We start from the raw sequence: 22,531 nt of genomic DNA, 5'->3' as shown, positions 1-22,531 counted from the left end.
TTTGAGAAGGAAAAGTCTACAAAAGTTATAAAATTAAAAAGTCTACAAAAGTTCATAACCTTTTGGATACCACATGACTTTTAAAGACTCTCTAAAAGTCTTAATCAAATACCACATGACTTTTAAAGACTCTTTAAAAATCGTGATTGAATACCGCCTGACTTTTAAAGACTCTCTAAAAGTTTGAATTGAATACCTCTAAACTTTTAAAGTTCATAAAAGTCTTTAAAACTCTATGAAAGTCGTGATTGAATACACCCCCTAAAATAAAAGCAACCTGTATTCAAAAAAATAAATAAATAAATAAATAAATAAATAAAAGCAACCTGAATTTCACACATTTTGTATTAGTATACTGAGACCAAGAAGAGAATAAAAGAATAGATAAAAGATGGATAGCAATCATACCTCAATTGGGAGGGATATGGTAAGTCTTAGACCTGTGTGAGAGTGAATGATGAAATGCTGCATGGACTATATATGCCAATTTATAGCCACATGCACTATCACCAACAATTTCACTTCGCTCTGCGCAAAAGGACTATGAGTTTTTGCAGATATGACTAGGAAAGAGAAAATGGGAAGGAAGGGAAAAAAGAAAAAATATATAAAAACAAATTTTCTTTTAAAAAAGGTAAAGATTTAGGCTCTCGGCTGGGCGCGAGATTTACATTTATAGCGGAAAGAATATTTGTTTGATGTCAAAAAGGAGTGACCAAGTGGTAAACTTTCCTGGCAACTTCTAAAAAACATTAATTACTTAGAGCAATAAGAGTTTATGAAGTATTTTTTAGGAAAAAATATATTCTTGATCCTTCAGTTATATCCGTAGTACAGATTTAATCCCTAAAGTATATACGTGACCATCTTTAACCTCTAAGTTATGTGGGAAGTAACGATTTTAATTACTCGAGGACTATTTATGTCATCAATATGTTACTTAATAAAGTGACGAACTTGATACTTTAGAGGAGAAACTCGTTACTTTACGCATAAGTTAAGAGTTAAAAGATAAACTGTGGACAAAAAAGTTTTAAAATTTTATCGGGTGTAATAGGAACAATATGGTGCAATATTTACATTTCAAACTTGTAAATATTATTAATTTACTAACTTACGTAAAAGTGAATAAAATTATTGTATTATTTATTCTTTTAAGAAGATGTTCACTTTTTTTTTCCTATCTCATCAATACTGATAATATGATGAGAATATATATTTCTTAAAGTATAGTTAGTATTTTCTAAAATAAAAGTACCAACACGAAAAGGGGGGATTAGGAGCTGCAATTCGACCAGAATAATTATCCATCTTTCATGGAAATTGAAGTGATTTTATTAAGCAGAAAATGTAGAGTGATTACAGAACAATGGGACATAACCTCCCATATATGAGTAAATTTAAAATTTGGCACAAAAAGCTTTGAGATTTAACTAAGATTACTGAAACTTTTGAGACCAAATTGAAGCTAAAATGAAATTTCAAGGACCAAACTCGAAATTTTCTCTGGGGTCTCAATGATAGAGGATTCAACGAAAGTTCAACTGCACGGTGCCCCCTGCAATAGTAAAGAATGGAAATATATACTTACAAGTTACAAATCCACTTTGTATCACCTAATTATATGTGCATGAGAAATAAAATTCTCTTAAAACAATTACTGGTCCTGAAAATTCGTTAATAGATCAATTAATTTACAAAATAATGATCCATGTTTACTTTTTTTTTTTTTTTTTTTTTTTTTTTTGTATTACTTAATCATTATTGTGTGGACCATGGTCTACACAAGCCATATTTTGTTTACTTTAAAATAATATACATTCAGTACCAAAATAATGTACATTGTATACAGGGGATGTACATTATTTTTGTTCTGAGTGTACACTATATTGTATAATGTACATTCAGTACAAAAATAATGTACATTTAGTTTATTAAAAATGTACTTTTTGTAATGGTCCACATAACATTGTGTGGACCATGGTCTACACAATAATTTGCCCTACTGACTCTGTTATAATGTAATATCTGTTCGTAATTACTTTCTCAATCTACTGAAGCACAAAGAGTCAATACCGCCCTCACTAGGGACCGAACCCATGACCTCTCATTTGGGAGAGCCATGCCATTAAATTTAGGAATAAGGGTCAAATAGGTCATCGAACTGTATACGATAATGCAATTAAAGCACTGAACCTAAAAAAAAAAAAAAAAAAAAAAAAAAAAAAAAAAAAAAAAAAACTACAATTGAATTTCTAAACTAACATATTCCATGCAATTAGTTCAATTTACAGGTTTCTAACAGATCACCCAAATATTTTTTTAAAATAGTATTTTAAAAATAATTATTTAAAGTTAAAAAAAAAAAAAAAAAAAAAAAAAAAAAAAAAAAAAAAAACTTCGTTCTGTATCTTCGTCTCCATGGCCGGAGACGAAAAGAACGAAGTTTTGTTTTGTTTTTGTTTTTTTTTTTTTTTAATTTTAAATAATTATTTTTAAAAAATATTTGGGGTGACCTGTTAAAAATCTATAAATTGGACTAATTGCATGGAATAGATTAGTTTAGGGATTCAATTGTAATTTTTTTAAGTTTAGTGACCTAATTGTATTATCGTGAGCCGTTTGATTACCTATTTGACCCTTACTCGTTAAATTTATTAACTAAACATCATTTGCTTAAAACAAATCAAATAGTTTTAGTAACACAGAAACATGAGACCTTACCAATGCAACATGAGACCTTACCAATGCAATGCCTCTGGCAGCTCTGTCTTCCAAGAACTGTGATGGCTTGAAGAAGTTACCATAGGAGTCGCACCAACTCTTTAGCCTTGAACATATGTACTTTGGTCCAATTGAATCTACCCAAAATATTATACCTCCACTGCAACCAACAAAACAACAAACTCAATATTTATCCATTTAACCAAACCAGATGGAAGAAATATAACATTATGGTCTGTCACATTCTGCCTTATTTTTAGGCATCATAGTTTGGTGTTTGGTGAAGCTAAGGTTTTAAAAGAGAAGAATCCCATCAGTGTAATATAGTTCATACGTTTCTGAAGGGAATTTCATCCCATGGATAGAAGCAATATCAAGGTCTGAAGTTCGGACGACTATCCCTTCTTCAATAACTCGGGACGCCTCATTTATGACTGGAAAGAACATCATCTCCAAGATGTCTTGGTCTGTCACAGATATTGGCAGCAAATTGCAGTAAGACAAATGTATCAAGAGTGCTATACAATGTTTCATGATTGAGAAATGAGTTATATACCTTTCCTCCGGGCATAATTTTCGTGAGCCTTCTAGATTCTTCAACGATTTGTAGGACAGATGTATTGGGTTCTGGCTTCTTTCCTTTCACATATAGGTAGAAACCATTTCCATCCTTCTTGCCTGCAATGCCAAGTTGCCAACATTAATTATTTTCCTCAACAATCTCATAGAGTGACAAAATACCTCAATGAAATCGAAAGGCAAAGGACGCCTTGGTGTTGTTGAAAACAGAAATGAAATGAAACTTTAGTTAGTGCTTACAAGCTTAATCATGTTGCTGAACGATACAAACATGCTTAAACCATTTAACATGGTAAATCTTTCTAAACACCACATTTATGGTTTTGAGGAAAAACTTGTATATGAAGTTTAGATTTCTGTTCTTCCTTGCCTATGAAAATTTTAACAAAAAGCCTACTTACCAGTATGCCCATTTTCAACCATAAGTTGAACTAAAGGAGACTGGAAAGTGCGATCAGGAAATGCAGCAGCAAATTGTCGTACTCCAGCTAGAAATATGCCATATCCTGACAAATCAAAAAGCCTGCAAATTCGATGGGAATTGTAGAAAATCATTAGAGAACTTCCGGCAAGTTGAGGATCATACAGAAACATTTTAAGCAGATGATATGCTAAATAATGGTATCATTTGTAGCACATCAAATACACAAATCATTTCCCTCCCTATGCAAGAGGCTATATCATCATTATTATGTGGCTATCTTGACGACAGTGAATTAAGATAACATGAACACTTGAAATGTGAACAGGTACATGCTTGTAAACGATTCTAAATTTCTAATATTGGCAAACAATGCAAACATGCAGGAATTGTGTCTCCAATTGCGACTGTTAAAAATGAATTCTCATATCCAAATTCCAATGAATATAAACTGTCACTTTTCCAAGTAATAAAATCGCTAATATGCATCCCTTGACTCTCTGCAGCATGGGCTCAAATTCTAACGTAGACAGGCAATTACTAGTCAATTTGCATCCACACATTTTAATTCAAACCCCCTTCAGCTTTATTTGTTTCATCCACCAACCATGACAAGCTAAATGAATTTGTACAAACTTTCCACCAACTTTAAGCAAGAAGAAAATGCAATATTTTTATTCAAAAACAAGAGAACAGAAAGTTCTGAAAATGATAATTTTACAGTAAGTAGAAGAACAGTTCAGTGAATAACAGCAATTCATATTATGCAATTCCAAGCTATCATGTAGAATATAGTATATAATGAAAGAACAGATTGCTTACTGAAAAGGGCCTATCCGCATGCCAAATTCACTGATCACTCGATCAATTCTGAATAAATCAACTCCCAAATTTGCCAACAAATCTGCTCCTTGCATATATGGGAAGAAGGTTCGATTGACAGCAAATCCAGTGCAGTTTTTAACCACTATAGGAAATTTCTTCAGGACTTTTGAGAATTTCAAAACATCAAGTATCACTTGATTAGAAGTGGTTTCTGATTGCACAATTTCCAAGAGTGGCATGACATGAGCAGGACTAAGTAAAGGAGAAAATGACCAAGCAATCAGAGCATGAAGAAATGTGTTTGACAGATGAAATATAAAAAATTATTTGACAACTAATTGTTTTGTATTCACTTCTTTTATTTCTTACAAAAGAAGCCACAATACGTTCATTTTGCTTTACAGGTAAAGACCAAATTCACCAAGTCAGTCATGTTACTAAAACTTGCATTAAGTACAATCACAACAACACTTTCTCCATTTCATCCTATCCTCCCTATCCTAGGCTAATCAATGCATAAATTCATATGTTTATAGATATGACAAGAAGACCTTTCCTACCTGAATAAATGTGTTCCTAGAATACGGTCCTGGCAATTTGTCCTTTCTCCAATTTCATTAAGATCAATAGTGGATGTATTTGATGCCAAGATACAATGAGGAGGACAGATCTTCTCAATTTCTTCAAAAATTGACTGTTTCAAGTCTCGGTCCTCATATACAGCCTGACAGCAATAAATCATGATAAAAAATAATTAGATGAAAACTTTAAACACATTCCAATGTTAAGAAGTAGAAGGTTTAGATAAATCATATAAGTCTACAATGAGAAATATTCGATGTTTTACTTTTAGTATAGTATTAGGTCATGTCATTCAGGGTAATGCAAAAAGGTGCATGGGTATCAGATTCAGGGTGACCCTGAGAGAGAAGGGAAGATGGTTTACCTCTATGACCATATCCACATTTCTGAAATCTTCATAGTCTATAACACCTTTGAGGAAGGATAATGATCGCTTCACTTTGTCCAGATCTAGCTCACCTCTTGTTACTAGGCCATTGAGATTGACTGGATTAACACAAGACATGCATCATAAGTGCACCTATTATACATGAGCATGTGTGTCTGTTCAAAAGATTTGAAGTGACTTGTGTCCTACTTCATTGTATAAATATTAACAGAAACTTAAACATGGATGCCTTTATTTTACATGTAATTCTACTGTAAAAGTAAACTATGCAATTATAATTGGACTCTATGTACCACACAGTCACACAAATCCAACAGGACATGTAGATATGTTGTGGAAAAGTGCAAACCAGTTACATTATGATTGTATAAACAGAATTTTTCTTGGGCAGTGAATTATTGAAGGCAAAAAGTTAAGTGAATTTGAAAGAATTTCACAAGTTAAATATTTATTTATGATAAGAAATGTTATGAAGACCCCCCTGCCCTTCCCAAAGAAATCTACAGGCCAATGATATGAGAGACAGAAGCTTCTCCCACCCTCTTATCCAAAAGCATACAGTAGTCCTGGTCTTGCTTGAAAATTCTCTCTTATTAAGGTGATAATAAGCATATTACTGTTCTCAAAAGTAATATCCATATATATATATATATATATATATATATATATATATATATATATATATATATATATATGTATGAATACTAACCTTCAATTGATTTTATAGCCTTCTGAACAAATTCATAATTGATTTCCTTGAGTATGACATGTATATTGCTGACAATAAGAGTTGTAGCAATGCCAGTGCCCATTAAACCACCACCAATTATACCAACTTTCTCCACTATCCGGGATTTAAACTGGCCAATGGTAACACCTGTAACCTGCACATAAAACAGAAATTTTGAATTGTTTAAAGGGAAAAGGGTCAAATAGACCCTCAAACTATTGCTCAAAAGTCAATTAGGCCCTCCAACTTTTTTAAGAGGCAATTACACCCCTGAACAATGTATTTTGATGCAATGAAGCCCAAATGCAGGTAAATGACCTGCTATCCCAGGTCATTACAAATCCGGCGACATTCCAGCATATTTTCAGGCAAAAAAGTGACCGCGACGGTCGCCGGTCACGGAGCCCTCCCGGAGAAGGCAACCCAAATCTGGGTTGCCTTCTCCGGTTGAGAAGGCCACCATTGTGGTGGCCTTCTCGCTGGAGAAGGCACCCAGATTTGGGTTGCCTTCTCCGGTGGAGAAGGCCACCACTGGTAGCCTTCTCGACCGGAGAAGGCAACCCAAATTTTCTGTACATTCATAATCTTATAACAGAAAATTCATAATCTCATAAAAGAAAAACATTTATTAAATTATGAATTTTCTGTTATGAGATTATGAATTTACAGTTATGTAATTATGAATTTTCTGTACTTAATCTCATAACAGAAAATTCATAATTTCATAACAGAAAATTCATAATCTCATAAAAGAAAATTCATAATTTCATAACTGCACATTCATAAATCCATGCTTGCACATCATAATTTATGAGTGTTGAAGAAACTTGCGCGAAGAGGAAGTGAAACTGCAAAATATGAATATGAAGAAGAAAAGTCGCACTGTTAATTAAAAAAAAAAAAGATAAAAAAAAAAAAAAGAAAAAAGAAAGATTGGTGGAAGATAACGGTGCCCGTAGGCACTGTTACCTTTTGGGACCGTGTTCACCATGGATGGTGAACATGGTTCCATGGCATAACGATTGCTAAGTTAGAGGCTCTAACTTTTCAAAAGTTATAATTTTAGTCTATTTAGGCCCAATTTGGTAACATAACTGGCTTATCAATTAATTTTTGGCTTATTTGATCATTATTAGCTGTTTGATTTGGTTAAACATTCATAAGTGTTTAATTAATTAGCTTTTTGTAATAGCTTATTGCTATTAAAATGCTAAAATTCAAAAAGTTGTTCAAATTTATTTTTTCAATAAGTTTTTTGAGAAAGTCATTGTACAGTTATTAAGTAACAACTAATTTACCAAACATATTTCTACAATCAACTAATGATATCAACTAATTAATCAAACCCACTAACCATGGTCCACACAGTGTTATGTAGACCATAACAAAAAGTACATTTTTAATATACTAAATGTACATTATACAATATAATATACACTCAGTACAAAAATAATGTACATCCAAAATACAATGTACATTATTTTTGTGCTGAATGTACATTATTTTTGTACTGAATGTACATTATTTTATAGTATACAAATATCGTCCATACAACTTGTATGGACCATGGTCCGCACAATAATGATTGATAACTAACAATTATTTATCAACCACTCAAACACCACATAGACCTAGGAGTGATGTTATGGAAGGTGGTTTACGTACCGGAAAGTGTCAATGCATTTACCGGCGGGTTGGAGAGAGCAATCACAGCAATGCCATCACTTCCAATCTCCATTGTCACTACCTTGCTGTTACCTCCCATTTTTACTGCCACCTCCAAACTCATCAATGTAACTCCTACAATTTTATTATTCACTGCATTAATTACCCACCCCCCCCCCCCCCCACACACACACATATATATATATATATATATATATATATAGTCAAGTTCCCGTTCGGACAATGCTTCCCGTGTTACTGTTCAGCCACTCACCATTAGGTACGCATAAATGTACCCTAAAATAGTTTGCTTTATAATTCTCCAGGCCAATAATTTGAAAACAAAGAGCAGAATGAAAAAAGTGAAGAATTAAAATAAAAGCAACCTAAATTTCACACATTTTGTATTAGTATACTGAGACCAAGAAGAAGAAGAATAGATTAAAGATGGATAGCAATCATACCTCAATTGGGAGGGATATGATAAGTCTTGACCTGTGTGAGAGTGAATGATGAAATGCTGCATGGACTATATATGCCAATTTATAGCCACATGCACTATCACCAACAATTTTATTTCGATCTGCGCAAAGAGACTACGAGGTATACGGATTAGTCAAAGTGATGAACATATTGGTTTTTTCATATAAGTGATGAACATATTGGAAGGATGAGCTACTCACGCCAACTAAGCTTATTTCAATATTTTAGATTTTCAATTTTTGATTATTGTCCCAATTTTATATTTAGCATATTCTTTTAAACTTATCATATTTACCCTTACTTTTTTTTTTTTTTTTTTGGGTCTTTTATTTGTATTATGTTAACTCATATCACATTACAATTAAGGACAAACATGTAATTTTCATCTGTGTCAAGTCATTTTAACTCCATTTTTTTATTAGTCTTAGGATGAGCTCAAAAAGCTTGGACTCCTGAATTTGAGGAAAAGTTTTTTTAAATTTGAGGAAAATTGAATTTTTCTATATCTGGTTCATAAATACTCATTATTTTTTACAATTCAAAATCTAACCAAACAATTATGAAATCAATACTCCCAATGATTTTTTTTCCACCAACAAAACAATGTGATTAATTTTCCCGGTAAATTTTTTTTTTCATGATATTTCAATTTCATTCTTCCTCAAATATTTTTCCACCAAATGGGTCACTTCTATATATAAATACTTTGTATCAGGCAGAATGTTTTAGTACATTTTTGAACATTAAAATATTGTCTCTCTCTCTCCCTCTCTCTAAAATGCTCTCTTTTCTTTTCCTAATTCTACCAGCACTTCATATTCAAATTTTTGAGTGTTTCTTTTGTTCAAGTTCGCCAAAAGCAATATATTTGAGTGCTTGAATATATTGTTGTAATCCATTATATCTTAGGAAATTGACACTTCAACTCTTATAGTACCCTCGTGAGGAAGTGGATCGATTTTATGAAATGTGTAAACATCACATACCTTGAACTTCTTGAAACTAGAATTATTCTTTTTTCAAGAAATTATTTTTTTTTTCAAATTTCTTTTTATTGAGAAATTTTTTCAACAATGTGTGGCATACAAAATGAAGAATAATGCTATTACAATTACCTCATAATTTTACCTCTGAATGTTCACCCCTAACTCTTGGCATATCAATAAAATTCTTTTTATTCATTAGCTACATAAATTAGATTAGCAGAGACTCCACCCATACTTATTAATTAAATATAAAATAAATCAATCAAATTTTGATAGAATAAGGAGAGTATTTGAATAGCAATTCTGTATTATATTTATATTTTTGTCATTTTTTTGGGGTGTTCTGTCTGAGTGGACATATTTGCATATATTGTCATTATATGCATGCAAATATGTCCAGTTACATGTGTTTCATTTTCATTTCCAATGAATATTATGAATGGTTACGTTGTCGTGATTAGCAACACTTGCAATTGTGATTCAATTTACAGTCATATATTTACCGAGCTCAGTAATAATACTGTCAAAACTGCAATTACGCGATTAAAATTTAGGAACAAGGGTCATTTGATGTAAATATATATTTGATGCCCATTATCCTATTTTATCGGATCAAGTATTGTATTCGATCTGTTTATCCTATGTTGTATCTGTATAACTGTATTTGCGATGATCTAATGAAAATGCGATTAAAATTTAAGAACAAGTATAAAATAGGTCATTAAAGATTGTTTTTGTGTAATTAGGTCATTACTGAACTTAAAAAGTGTGTACCATGTAAGTTATATGATTGAATTCTACCAGAAAAAATTGAAAAATTTTAAATTGTACATATTTTATTTGGTTAATGGTTTAAATGCATACTTTTTAAGTTCATAGATCTACTTGCACAAAAGTAATAAGTTTAGTGACCTATTTAACACTTTTTTCTAGAATTTATAATTAAAAGTTCAAATAATGTATTTACTCCTCGAACTCTCTAACATTACACACAAATTAAATACAATTCTTGGTAACCACAAAGTTATAAATTCGACTCCCAACGAACAAAAATAACTTGTTAGTTTTCTTAGTTTGAGTCTTCACCAATGAGCAACCTATAAACTGATTTACCTTATTGAATTGTAATCATTTGTCTGTTAATTAGGTTACAATAACAAGGTGAGATTTACCTAATGCACATCCTCAAGTAGTAACTACGGAATTCCATCATCACTCCAAAATAAATAAATAATTAACATTTTTAACATTACATACTAAATGACATCTATATCATATAATAATGAACTATTTACAAAAAAAAAAAAAAAAAAAAAAAAAAAAAAAAAAAAAACTTTTTTTTAGTACTACTGACTATGTTACAATATAGTATCTATTTATAACTACTTTCTCAACTTACTGAAGTACAAAGAGTCAATACCAGAGTCACTTCGTGCCGCTAGACTACAATGCCATTGGCAAAAAAAAAAAAAAAAAAAAAAACTACTAATTCTAAGGTAGTCATGGATGTCTTTATTCAAATTATCAAGATTAAATGCTTACCACTATACTAAAAAGTATAATTAATTCAAAAAACACAACTTTATTTCTTTAAAATTTCATTCCTTTGACTTTTTTTTTTTTTTTTTTTTTTTACAAGATAGTTCGCAATCGTTATTTGAATGTGCGCCTTAGTGAAACTTGTATTGTGACTCTAGTTGGCAAATAAGCACAAGGAGATAAATCATAGTTGGCCAACTCAAATTAAAAAGACTAATAGACATTTCCTATTGGGCGAAGGCTTGGAGAGTTGAGGCCAACCCAAAATCGTGAAATTGAAATGTAGAACTTACTGCTATGCAAATATATATAAGAAAATAAAGTTGCGACTTCACTATTAATTAGTTTGATTATGACAAGCTTCTACGGATAGTCAAATTTAAAATCTTATGATTAATTATAGAGGAAATTCTAATTTATTCCCCTCACAAATATGTCAATTATCAATGTCACCCCTAAATTAATAGTGGTGTAAATATTGCTCCACAATTTTCAAAATGTGACACATATATTGCTCTTCCCCTCATTAAATGTCAATGTTGATTTCTCCTTCCAAAAAGTTGAATACGTAACCCCAAAGGCTTTCCACACCCGTCCGACATAGCATTTGAGAATGTTAAATCACAGTGATTCAATGACTCGACAGACAAGGTCAAATGTTAGTATGCACAATGGATCTGCCCACTTTAAGCATATCCATACGCTACTGTTGCTGATGTTCAAACCTTAATTTGTTCTCCCAAATACTGTTTACTGAATCATTGATTTTTGAGGGTCAATTTGACTGTTTAATGAAGTTTTTGTTTCGATTAATTAAAAAAGACAGAAAAGAAAAAAAAGAGAAAAAAAGTGAAGGGAGTGTTTGAATTATCAGTGTTGGTTTTACCCATTTTGGTTGCATTCGCCTGTTTTCTGTTGCACCGCCATAAATACCAATGTGGAACTATGGCATGAAATGTTTTTTTTTTTTAATCCTCATAATACATACATACAATTTTATTTTTATTTTTTGAAAAAAACATTAAATAAGCTCTCAAACTTTACTTAATAAGTCAATTAGATCCCTAAATTTTTTAAAGTAGCAATTAAATCCATCAACATTATATTTTGATGCAATGAAGTCCAAAATCAGTTAGTGACATGCTATCACAGGTCACTAGAGTTTCAATCAACATTCTGGCCAACTTCGATGATATTTTCGACAATCAAGTGACCGGCTACCATTTTTACAATCGCCGGTGAATCAATGGAGGAGAACACCGGAGAAGGCGACCATTTGAGTCGCGTTCTCACTGGATGATAATAATAATAATAATAATAATAATAATAATAATAATAATAATAATAATAATAATAATAATAATAATAATAATAACAATAATAACAATAATAACAATAATAACAATAATAACAATAACAACAATAATGATGATGGTGATGATGGTGATGATGGTGATGATGGTGATGATGATGATGATGGTGATGATGATGATGATGATGATGATGATGATGATGATGATGATGATGAATTGATGATAATAATGATGGTAATAATAATAATCTAATCTAAACTATAATAAAGCTATATGGTTGGGAAGTAATTAATGTTACAATTAATGTTACTTTCCAAACCATATAGTTAAGATTAATGTTACAATTAATTACCAACATTATTATTATTACTAACTATAAATATAAAATAGCCCCAACATCCTTTACTATAAAAAAAAAAAAAAAAAAAAAAAAAAAAAGCACAACATTTGAAAAATAAAATAGCTATTTTTTTCTCGCCCATAACAAAGGATTACATTTATTGAATTAATGAAGTTATTAAATGTTATGATATTAGGATTAAGGATTTCGATTCACAATTAATAGAAAATATGAAACGATGCAATATCAATTAAATCTCTGGCTTTACAATAAAAGTTTATTTGATGTGCTTTTGTTATATATGGTGCTTCTTGGGATTACAATATTAATTAAATTTTCGATGAAAGCCTATTCGATATCTGAAACAGTGCAATTAATAATGCAAGCCTCTACATATAATTTTTCTCCCTCTCAAATGCTTCAAAGAAATGGCAGAAGCGAGAAGGGATGAAGAAAGCAAATGCCGCAGGCCGTGGGTCAATTATTGGACTTCAGAATAAAAAAAAAAATTCATTTTAGCCATAAATAAAAATTTAAATATATATATATAAATGTATATATCCTATGGGTCTTTAATGTTTTTCTGGATTTCTAAATTTAGGACTTTTAAAAGAAAAAATATACATTTGAATTATCTCCACAAAAAGTGGACTTGGACTTATAGAAAGACATTTGGGTTTATGGAATGACATGTGCATAAAGAATATATTATATAATCATATAAAAAAATGTGTTCAATTAGAGTTTAAATTTACTCATACAAAATTTGAAATTTACTTTCTAAATACAATTATCTTAGTTATTATTCGTATTGTGAAAATTATAATATAGATGAAATACAATTAAGAATAAATCAATGTAATTATGTAAATTCTCTCTATAAGTTTATTTGAATATGTATGTTAGGAACTCTTGTATTAGGATTTTGATGATACCAATATAACCTAGAAAGTAGACCCCTAACCTTTATCTTTTTTCATCGCCGCTTTCGTCTTAGATGAAAGTTGCCATAACTCACATGTAATTCGTGTTAAGCTAGTCAAACACACGAAGACGAGTTATGTTTAGTTGTTAGGGTTATCAAGACGAAAGAAGACACGAAGCTGAAGCAACAACAACGAAAGATAACCAGGAGTTGTCATTGAACACGAAAGGACAGTCTTATTGATGGCAATCCTTCAAGACATTCTTTCTCATCAATAGCAAAGAGGAATGTCTCCACTGTCTGACTTGACAACATCCTAGGATCAAAAGGACCTCAACTTGTGGGACACGCATACCAAGGAGCATTAAATGAAGATGTACTATTTCCTGAAGCTAAAGGACAAAACCCTAAGGCTCTCTATGCTATCAATGGCTACAAGGTACAACCTCATTAATGAAGCATTTAATGAGGGAAGCTCCCCGGTCCTTATCCACTGGACAATAGGTTTGAAAATTTCATCTCCTTCCAACGGGTGAAATTTTCCTCACCTATATAAACCCACCTTCATCAACTAAGAAGGTGCTGGTTCTTATCACTCGATCTATCCATACGCAAAAGCTCTTAAAACGCTCTCAGCTCTCTCAAGCTTTTGTGAACCAGTGTTAAGGTGTAAAGATACTTGAAGACGCTCATTGATCCTCATTTTACACCTTGAAGAACTCTTGCTATTTGTACGAAGCAACCATTCCTCTCGGTCAAGACTTCATCACGTTGGAGAAATCAGAAATCATTTTCTACCAACCTCAACTCTGAAGAAGAAGTTGATAGAGGCGGAGTAAACTCGAGGAGTTGAAAAACCTACGAAGGCTGTCCGGCTTAGTGATCAAGGAAGTCTTTGTGTAATTGTACTAACGAGTGATAGTGCAATCCTTCCATAAGTTGTGGAAGAAGAGTGGAGTAGGCAAAGTTGGCCGAACCACTATAAAACTCTCGTCACTCTATCTCTTCTCTTTTGCTTTTCATTTCTGCATCATTTTATCTTTCTCATCATCACTGAAAAATCTCTTATAACAAAATCCGTGCAAAGCTAATAAACAAATTTAACATCTCCGCTGCGCCAAAACACCGAAAGGTCGTTTTTAGGGCAAAACACGAAAAGAGTCTATTCACCTCCCCCCCCCCCCCCCTCTAGACTCTCGTTACAACTCTATCGGGACCAACAAGTGGTATCAGAGCCAAATACCTTGAACGGTAAAGGCTTTGCATTTACTGCCTGGTAGATCCCTTATCTAATCTCTGAATATTTGCATTTTTTCAGCTTTGCACAATTTTTTTTTTTGGAAATGGAAAAGGATCATGCTAACCGCTCTAAGCAGCTTGCTTTTAGCCTCTCTAAATTTGATGACTGGAAGATAAGAATGCAGGCCCTCCTCTGCTCCATACATGACGAGATGTGGGACGTAATAACAACTAGACCAATTATAGTTATGATGGTGAACACACAAGTCGCAGCTCAAGGGGCCGGTGCTGAGCAAATGATACCGAAGCCAAAAGATCAATACACCTCGGAAGAAAGGACAAGAGCAAACCTGGACAATGTAGCACGAAACATCCTCTACAACTCCCTTGACGACTCCTTGTTCCCTAGAGTCCGAAAGTGCAAGAATGCCATGGAAATATGGAAAGTTCTTATGGAACTGGGAAAAGGTGATGAACAGGAGAAGGACAACAAATTGACTGTAACTATGAAGAAGTTTGAAGACTTCAAAATGCTTCCAAATGAAACAATCATGGACATGGAGCTGAGGTTTACCAGACTCATGGGAGATCTGACAGATCTTGGGAAGGAACTATCTGAAAAAGAAAAGAATCTGAAGATTCTTCGTGGTCTGCCAAAATCTTGGGAAATAAAAGTCATTGCAATGAGAGACAATCGAGACATGAAAACAACAAGCACAGCAAAGATTTTCAGTGATCTTAAGGCGTACGAGTTTGAACATGAACCGAAAGATGTCGAAGAATCAGAAACAAGAAATGTAGCTCTAGTGGCTAGTCAACAAGCAACAAACTCTAACAGGTCAAAATCTAACTCTTGTGAATTCTTATCTGATGAGCAATATGCCCTATTTGTTAGGAAAATGAAGAGGTTCATGAGGAAGGACAACTTTCAAGACTCACATCGCTCGGGCCACCGAAAGCAACACGAAAGTTCACCTCAAACTTCAAAGGGAGAAACCCCAGACTCGCAATTGCTGTGCTACAACTGTCGTAAACCAGGACACTTCAAGGCCAATTTCCCCCACCCAATAGTGAGCAAACATCAAGACAGCAACGCTACCAAAAGCCCATCTAAGGAGACTGGAGAGAGATATAAAAGAAATGACAAGCCGGAATCATCAAGCTCCAGAAATGAAAGAAGAAAAAAGGCGATGGTAGTAAACGAAACTTCTGACAATGTTGAGGCCGAAAGTAGCTCCTCAAGCTCGAGTTCAGACGACGAAAGTACTGAAGAGGAAAAAGGTCTACTGTGCCTGTTTAGCCAAGAATCAGAAGATCTATGTCTTATGGTTGACGAAGATGAGGTAAACTCTCACTCATCCTCTTGTTATTCAGCTGAGTCCAGTTCTGTAGGAAGTCAAACCTCCAATGAATCTGTTACCGAAATGATGAGGAGGATCAAAGTGATCAAAAACACATACTCCAAACTTAAGGAGGAGAACTCTCGGCTCATGATTAGCTACAATGCTCTAAGGCAAGTTCGGGTTGAGAACATAAAGCTAGCTATTGTGATGCGTAGTATATTTGCAAACAAATAATTCTCGGAGTACGAGTTATCGATCCACAGGGAAGTGGTTGTATCAAGCACTAGTTACTAACTTATTCATTAGAGCTAATCCTAACAATTACTTAGATGATTGATTGGCATAAAATAAATAAAATAAAACAGAGGTTCAGGATTTTGAAAACAATTAGAGAGAAGTTGAGATTCATGGGATTCAAGTATTTAATCACCTAGTGCCAATTATCGTTTGCAATATTTAGTTTGGAATTAAGATTTGTGTGGGAATGCAAAGTGGAATCGAATTACTCCCGTAATCTCTATTCCTAGTGAATTTCCACTCCCATGGCTTAAACACCCAATAAGATCAAAGATCAGCATTCAATTATTCCTAATTACTACCATCTCCCGATTGGCAACAATCTAGAATAAACTTCCCCTAATAAGTTCCCCTTTCCCAAGGACCAACCATTAGGTGCAATCGTGTGTGCCCTAATTTATGCCCCAACTCCCATTGGTGACACAAACATGGCTATGAAGCTAGTAACTATGGCCATTAATTACAAGCTTCAAACAATATTATCACGATTGCAACACAAGTATTAAACCCAAATAATAATATTTTAAAGAAACTGAGAGCTCAGGCACATTGGTTCATAAACACTTTTACCCAAGAATCTCTAAAGAATTTAGCCAAGCATGACTAAATTATACATAGCAAATATAAATAAAGAATTACAAATCATCAAAAGAGTACAAGAATTAACCAGACGATTTTTCCAAATCTCCCTAGTCTTCTTCTTGCTTTCTAAGACAACTTGTGGCTCTTGATTTCTCTCCTTCTTGTCTCCAAGAATCTCTGAATTCTCGCGGTCCTCGTCCTCCCATTAGGGTTGAGGAAGGAGGGATTTTATAGTGGGTATAAAGTTGAGATGAAATAGGAATCTTGTACCAAATTGGACTCAAATTCTAATTCCTATATTTAAATAAAGAAATTGTCGTCTTTAATGATATTTAGAATTTGGAAGATTCCTTGAATTGCTAACTTTTAATATGGAGATATGAGCCTTGAAATCCGCGCAATTGATATTAGGAAAAGAGATCTCGCGCTTGTATTGAATTTTGCCCAGCTGCGCCACTTTAAGCGTCTGTTTTTTTATCCGCGCCACTTTAGGCGTCTATTTTTATCCCAGAAACAGACACATATTCGACGCATCGAGAATTTTCTCGACGCGTCGAGACTTCCTGTGCGCGAATTAGTTAGCTACTGGAAAATTTCGACGTGTCGAGCCCTTGGCTCGACGCGTCGAGTCCACTGGGCCCCGAACTCATCCAAAATTGCTCCAAACTCATCCTTGAACTCCCCTTGGTCATATCTTTGACCTAAAATGGTTCAAAAACACTAACAAACACCGTAAAATATTCAAAACAAGTGCGAACCATACTTAAATGATAATAGCAAGGAAAACATGTATTAAATAAGCAAAATTAGAGAGCTTAATTACTGTGATGATTCAAAATAACCATAAAAACAAGCACAAATGTGATAACATCATATTGCTAAGGAGCAACTTGAGAAAAATGTTCTTGCTCTGAAGGAGCAGTGCACAGCAAGAGAAAAGAGAGAGCAAGAACTCCTTGAATTCTTAGATAAATTCAATAATTCGTCCAATCTAATGGACCGAATGTTAAATGAATCTAGACTGCCCGGGGAAAAAACGGGAATTGGTTTTGACCCTAGCTCCTCTTCACAAGTCGACTTGAACAAACCCACGAATGCATATTCTCACAAAAGCTTTCAAGCTGCGTTTGTTCAAGGTCCAACCCAGGTGTCTGAGCCTATGACGGAGGTTAACAATGTCGCCACACCACAACCAACAAGCCTACCGAAAGGAAAGGCTGTACAACGAATTGTGGACCCTCGAAATGAAAATTCTTACAAAGGCAATCCTAGACAAAAATATGTCAAAAGGAATGGACCAAATGGCAATAGACAAAATCTAAACCATAAGAAAGGTCAGCCTAATAAGAATATTCAATCAAGGAATAGGCATGATGAGCTTAATTTCTAGACATTATTTAGAGTAATTTTAGCTAGTGATTTGCATAAATAAATTAAGTTTTAGGGTTAATTATATTATAAATATTATATTTAGTATATGTCACTAGTTTAGACTAGTTTAGATGAGTTTTAATAAATATTAGACTAATGTTGCATTTTTATTAATATATAAAGAAGAGTTCTATTTTATCTATTTTATTAAATTTATTTGTTAGTTTTATTCATTCTATTTTTAATAAGTGTTTTAATAATTATGTTTTAATGAGTTGTCTCATTAGTTTATAATTATTATTATTTTAACTTTATTTTATTTTTGTTTTCTTTGTCAGATTGGCGTAGGAAAAGGAAAAGGGGAATTAGGGATAGTTGGGCTTGGCTTTCTTTCACGGCAAAGAGGAGAAAAGAACCCTTATAAAACTGTTCTTGTTTTTGGGACGGGAGGAATAGAACAGAACAAAAAAAGGAGAAGGGAAAAATACGAAAAAAGGTCTGGGCAAGCGAGAGATTGCAGGCAGCGGAGCTTCGGTTGCAGCTATCGCTTCTCTAGGCTTGAATTACTTTCTCCTGTCTCTATTTTTATTCTTGTTCAAATTTCCAGAATACTATTTATTGAACAATTTATGCATTTAATTATGATTATTGGCTAGAACTTTAATTAGGGATTTGGATTAGCCTAAATTAGATTAATTGACTATTTTTCATGTGTTAATTCTTCCAATTTCAGTTTAATAATTGAATTTGATTATATTTATTTTATGTATTTTAATTGTGAATTGTGTGACTGGCCACTGCATAATTCTAATATTAGGGTTCATAAGAAGAACTGACAGGTGAATTATGAACCTAGAACTCGTAAGATAAACACAATTGACCTAAACTAGACATAGCTTTAAGTATTTGTGGTGATATTTGATTGTTGCTTAATGGGTTTAATTAATGTTGGTGAGATATCGACGGATAATCACAGTTAATTGGATACAACCTAGTAGCTCGACGGAGTATTAGGATATATTTGAAGCAATCATCACTATAGTCATAAGAATTAATGTTTAGGAGAGTTAGTTAATTATCTAATAGGTGAATCCCAAATCCCTAGTCTTCTCTCAATTGGAATTTCCCTTTGCTTTAAATTCATAAATATTCTTTTAATCACATTAATTCTATTTATTTGCGAATTTCCTTATCAACAATTTGATTATTTAAGATAACAGTTAATAGTGTTCTTCGTGGGATCGACCCTGGAATACTCCAGGAATTTATACTGTGATTGACTCCGTGCGCTTGCAGATTATAGCAATCAAGGCAGAATATTGACCAGAGGCAATATCATCCAAAGCTAACACGAAAGAATCCTAATCAAGGAAACCCGAGAAATGGACGAGTCAGACAAAACGAAAGATCCTTCAAAATATCTGGTTATGGCAATGGATGGACTGGGCCATCAGAGGAAAATTGGTTTCATTACCCAGAACCTCTATCAAGAGCTGAATTTGAGAGCATTTATCTGCGTAAACAAAACAATTATTCCAAGTATTATGAAAATCCTCCTGAAGAATATTTTCACGAGAGATATAATGCTAAAACCTTTGCCAGTATCCATTATGATTACCGCACATCTAATGGATATAAGGGACCAAGGATGAGTCGAAGAAACTCTAGGTTCATGTGGATTCCAAAGCTAACATCTAACCCTCAAGGACCCGAAAATCAAGGGGTACCTAAAAACATATAATCTTTCTTGCAGGACAAACAAGTCATATGGTATGTCGATAGTGGGTGCTCAAGACATATGACTGGTGACAAAACAATGTTGAGCAATTTCAAGGAAGTTGATGGACCTAAAGTTATATTTGGAGGAGAAAACAGTGGCAAGACTCGTGGAAAAGGAGACATAATCAAACAGGGAATAACCATACAAGATGTATCATATGTTGATGGACTAAAGTTCAATCTTCTAAGCACAAGCCAATTTTGCGACAAAGGATACAAAGTCGAATTCTCCAAAAACGAGTGTAAAATCGTGAACACAAAGGATGGCAAAATCGCGTTAACTGGCCAACGAAAGAAAAAAATGTATGTAATCTCGTGGAATTCTTCTAATGCTAACGTTTGCTTTGTGGCTAAAAGCAATGCAGATCTCAGTCAAGAATGGAACAACAAGCTGAGTCATCTGAATCTAAAGATAATCAACAAACTTGCCAAAAGGAATCTCGTGAGAGGGTTACCCGAAGCATCATACACAAAAGAAAAAATTTGCGAGGCATGTCAAAAAGGGAAACAAATCAAGTCATCTTTCAAATCCAAGGATGTGGACGGAAACTCTCGTTGTCTAAGCCTTCTACATATGGATCTCTTTGGACCAGTTGATCCAGCCAGTTTAAGTGGAAGGAAGTACACTCTCGTAATAGTAGATGATCACACGAGATATACTTGGGTGCTTTTCTTGAAGAAAAAGAATGAAACAGAAGTTATTCTTCCCAATCTCTTGAGGCAACTTCAGACAGAAAAGGAAGTCAAAATCATTCGAATAAGATCAGATCAAGGAACTGATTTCGTAAACAAGATCATAAAAGAATTCTGTGCAAAGAATGGAATCGTTCATCAAATCTCGGCAGCACGAACTCCTCAACAAAATGGAGTAGCCGAAAGGAGGAACAGAACTCTGAAAGAAGCAGCACGAACAATGATCGCTCACTCAGGACTGCCAAAGCGATTTTGGGTCGAAGCTATAAATACAGCATGTTACACACAAAACAGATCCTTGATCAACAAATCCCACAACAAGACGCCTTATGAACTATGGAAAGGTAAAATACCGAGCATTGGTTATTTTCATGTTTTTGGTTGCAGGTGCTTCATACACAACAATGGAAAGAATCATTTGACGACCTTTGACGAAAGAGCAGACGAAGGTTTGTTCATGGGTTATTCCTCAGTAAGTAAAGCATTTAAAGTTCTAAACAAACGAACAATGGTAATTGAGGAATCCATTCATGTCAAATTTGATGAACAATCTGAGAAGAATCCAGCTGGAATTGAATCATCAACTAATCCACCTCTCAACTCTCAATTAAATGAAGAAGAGGTTTCAGATGATGAAGAGGACATATTATCTTCCTACACGAAATATCAGTTGAGAATCTCAGAGCCCGAAACTACAACTCAAGAAAAACTTGTCACACAACAAAGTGCTCCTGATGCTCCTACACCATCCGAACCAATGATATATGTTGAGCTACCATATATTCCTGAAATGGATGCTCAGAATCAGCAAAATGCCTTTGAACCCGACCTTAGATGACTAAGAGATCATCCTCCAGATCAAGTGATTGGAAATGTTCAAGAAGGTGTAAGAACAATAACCTCTTTGCACGAAAATATGATGGCATGCTTCTTATCACAAATGGAACCCAAGTCCATAGAAGAAGCTTTGAGTGATCATGACTGGGTAATAGCCATACAAGAAGAGCTTCATCAGTTTGAACGAAATGATGTGTGGGAACTTGTGACGAGACCAACACATCAAAATGTTATTAGAACTAAATGGGTTTTTAGAAACAAAATGAGTGAAGATGGACTCATTGTTAGAAACAAAGCCCGTCTTGTCGCTAAAGGGTATTGTCAAGAGGAAGGAATCGACTTTGAAGAAACCTTCGCCCCTGTAGCTAGACTTGAAGCCATACGAATATTCCTAGCCTTTGCAGCTTACAAAACTTCAAAGTCTATCAAATGGATGTCAAAAGTGCATTCTTAAATGGGCTCCTTGAAGAAGAAGTATATGTTGAACAACCGCCTGGCTTCGTGGTTAACAATGAACATGAAAAGGTCTACCATCTCAAAAAGGCTCTTTATGGTTTAAAACAAGCTCCACGAGCTTGGTATGATACTCTCTCACACTTTCTTATCAATTGTGGTTTCACGAAAGGAGCTGTAGACAAGACACTCTTTCGCATAAAAGATGATGACCATATCCTTTTAGTACAAATCTACGTTGATGATATCATCTTCGGGAGCACGAACCCTATCTTGTGTGAGAAGTTCTCAAACCTTATGAAAGGAAAATTTGAAATGAGTATGATGGGAGAACTAAACTATTTTCTGGGTTTGCAAGTAAAGCAATGCTCAGATGGAATTTTCATTAGTCAAGTCAAATATACCAAGGATTTAATCCGAAAATTTGGAATTGATGG

At 33.7% G+C, this 22,531-nt stretch overlaps 2 protein-coding genes across 2 annotated transcripts; one reads left to right on the top strand and one right to left on the bottom strand.

Annotated features, from left to right (window-relative positions):
- Nucleotides 1-1,325: 1,325 nt before the first annotated feature.
- LOC109178676 (peroxisomal fatty acid beta-oxidation multifunctional protein-like) lies at nt 1,326-8,014 on the bottom strand. The gene is made up of 10 exons (XM_019328212.1): nt 7,937-8,014; nt 6,229-6,403; nt 5,496-5,617; nt 5,110-5,273; nt 4,547-4,801; nt 3,705-3,826; nt 3,281-3,402; nt 3,059-3,207; nt 2,746-2,884; nt 1,326-1,558 (listed from the first exon to the last, which is right to left on the bottom strand). Exons 1-10 carry the CDS (start codon nt 8,012-8,014, stop codon nt 1,541-1,543), a joined length of 1,344 nt encoding a protein of 447 aa, XP_019183757.1. The 3' UTR covers nt 1,326-1,540.
- A 6,829-nt stretch (nt 8,015-14,843) lies between these two features.
- Nucleotides 14,844-21,642, top strand: LOC109178675. The gene is made up of 4 exons (XM_019328211.1): nt 14,844-16,286; nt 20,086-20,561; nt 21,192-21,276; nt 21,364-21,642. Exons 1-4 carry the CDS (start codon nt 14,844-14,846, stop codon nt 21,640-21,642), a joined length of 2,283 nt encoding a protein of 760 aa, XP_019183756.1.
- The last annotated feature ends 889 nt before the right edge of the window (nt 21,643-22,531 follow it).

The sequence above is a fragment of the Ipomoea nil genome, unplaced genomic scaffold, assembly GCF_001879475.1.
Source record: "Ipomoea nil cultivar Tokyo-kokei standard unplaced genomic scaffold, Asagao_1.1 scaffold0865, whole genome shotgun sequence".
In the NCBI taxonomy this organism is placed as follows: Eukaryota; Viridiplantae; Streptophyta; class Magnoliopsida; order Solanales; family Convolvulaceae; genus Ipomoea; species Ipomoea nil.
This window is presented reverse-complemented; position numbering and strand designations above follow the sequence as displayed.

Coding starts and splice junctions, on each gene's coding strand:
- LOC109178676 (XM_019328212.1), bottom strand. CDS start 8,014: ATGGGAGGTAACAGCAAGGTAGTGACAATGGAGATTGGAAGTGATGGC. Junction 6,404..7,936: donor TTGCTCTCTCCAACCCGCCG/GTAAATGCATTG, acceptor TTTTATGTGCAG/GTTACAGGTGTTACCATTGG. Junction 3,208..3,280: donor AAATTATGCCCGGAGGAAAG/GTATATAACTCA, acceptor TGCAATTTGCTG/CCAATATCTGTGACAGACCA.
- LOC109178675 (XM_019328211.1), top strand. CDS start 14,844: ATGGAAAAGGATCATGCTAACCGCTCTAAGCAGCTTGCTTTTAGCCTC. Junction 20,562..21,191: donor AAAAGGAATCTCGTGAGAGG/GTTACCCGAAGC, acceptor TTTTGGTTGCAG/GTGCTTCATACACAACAATG. Junction 21,277..21,363: donor TGTTCATGGGTTATTCCTCA/GTAAGTAAAGCA, acceptor CAATCTGAGAAG/AATCCAGCTGGAATTGAATC.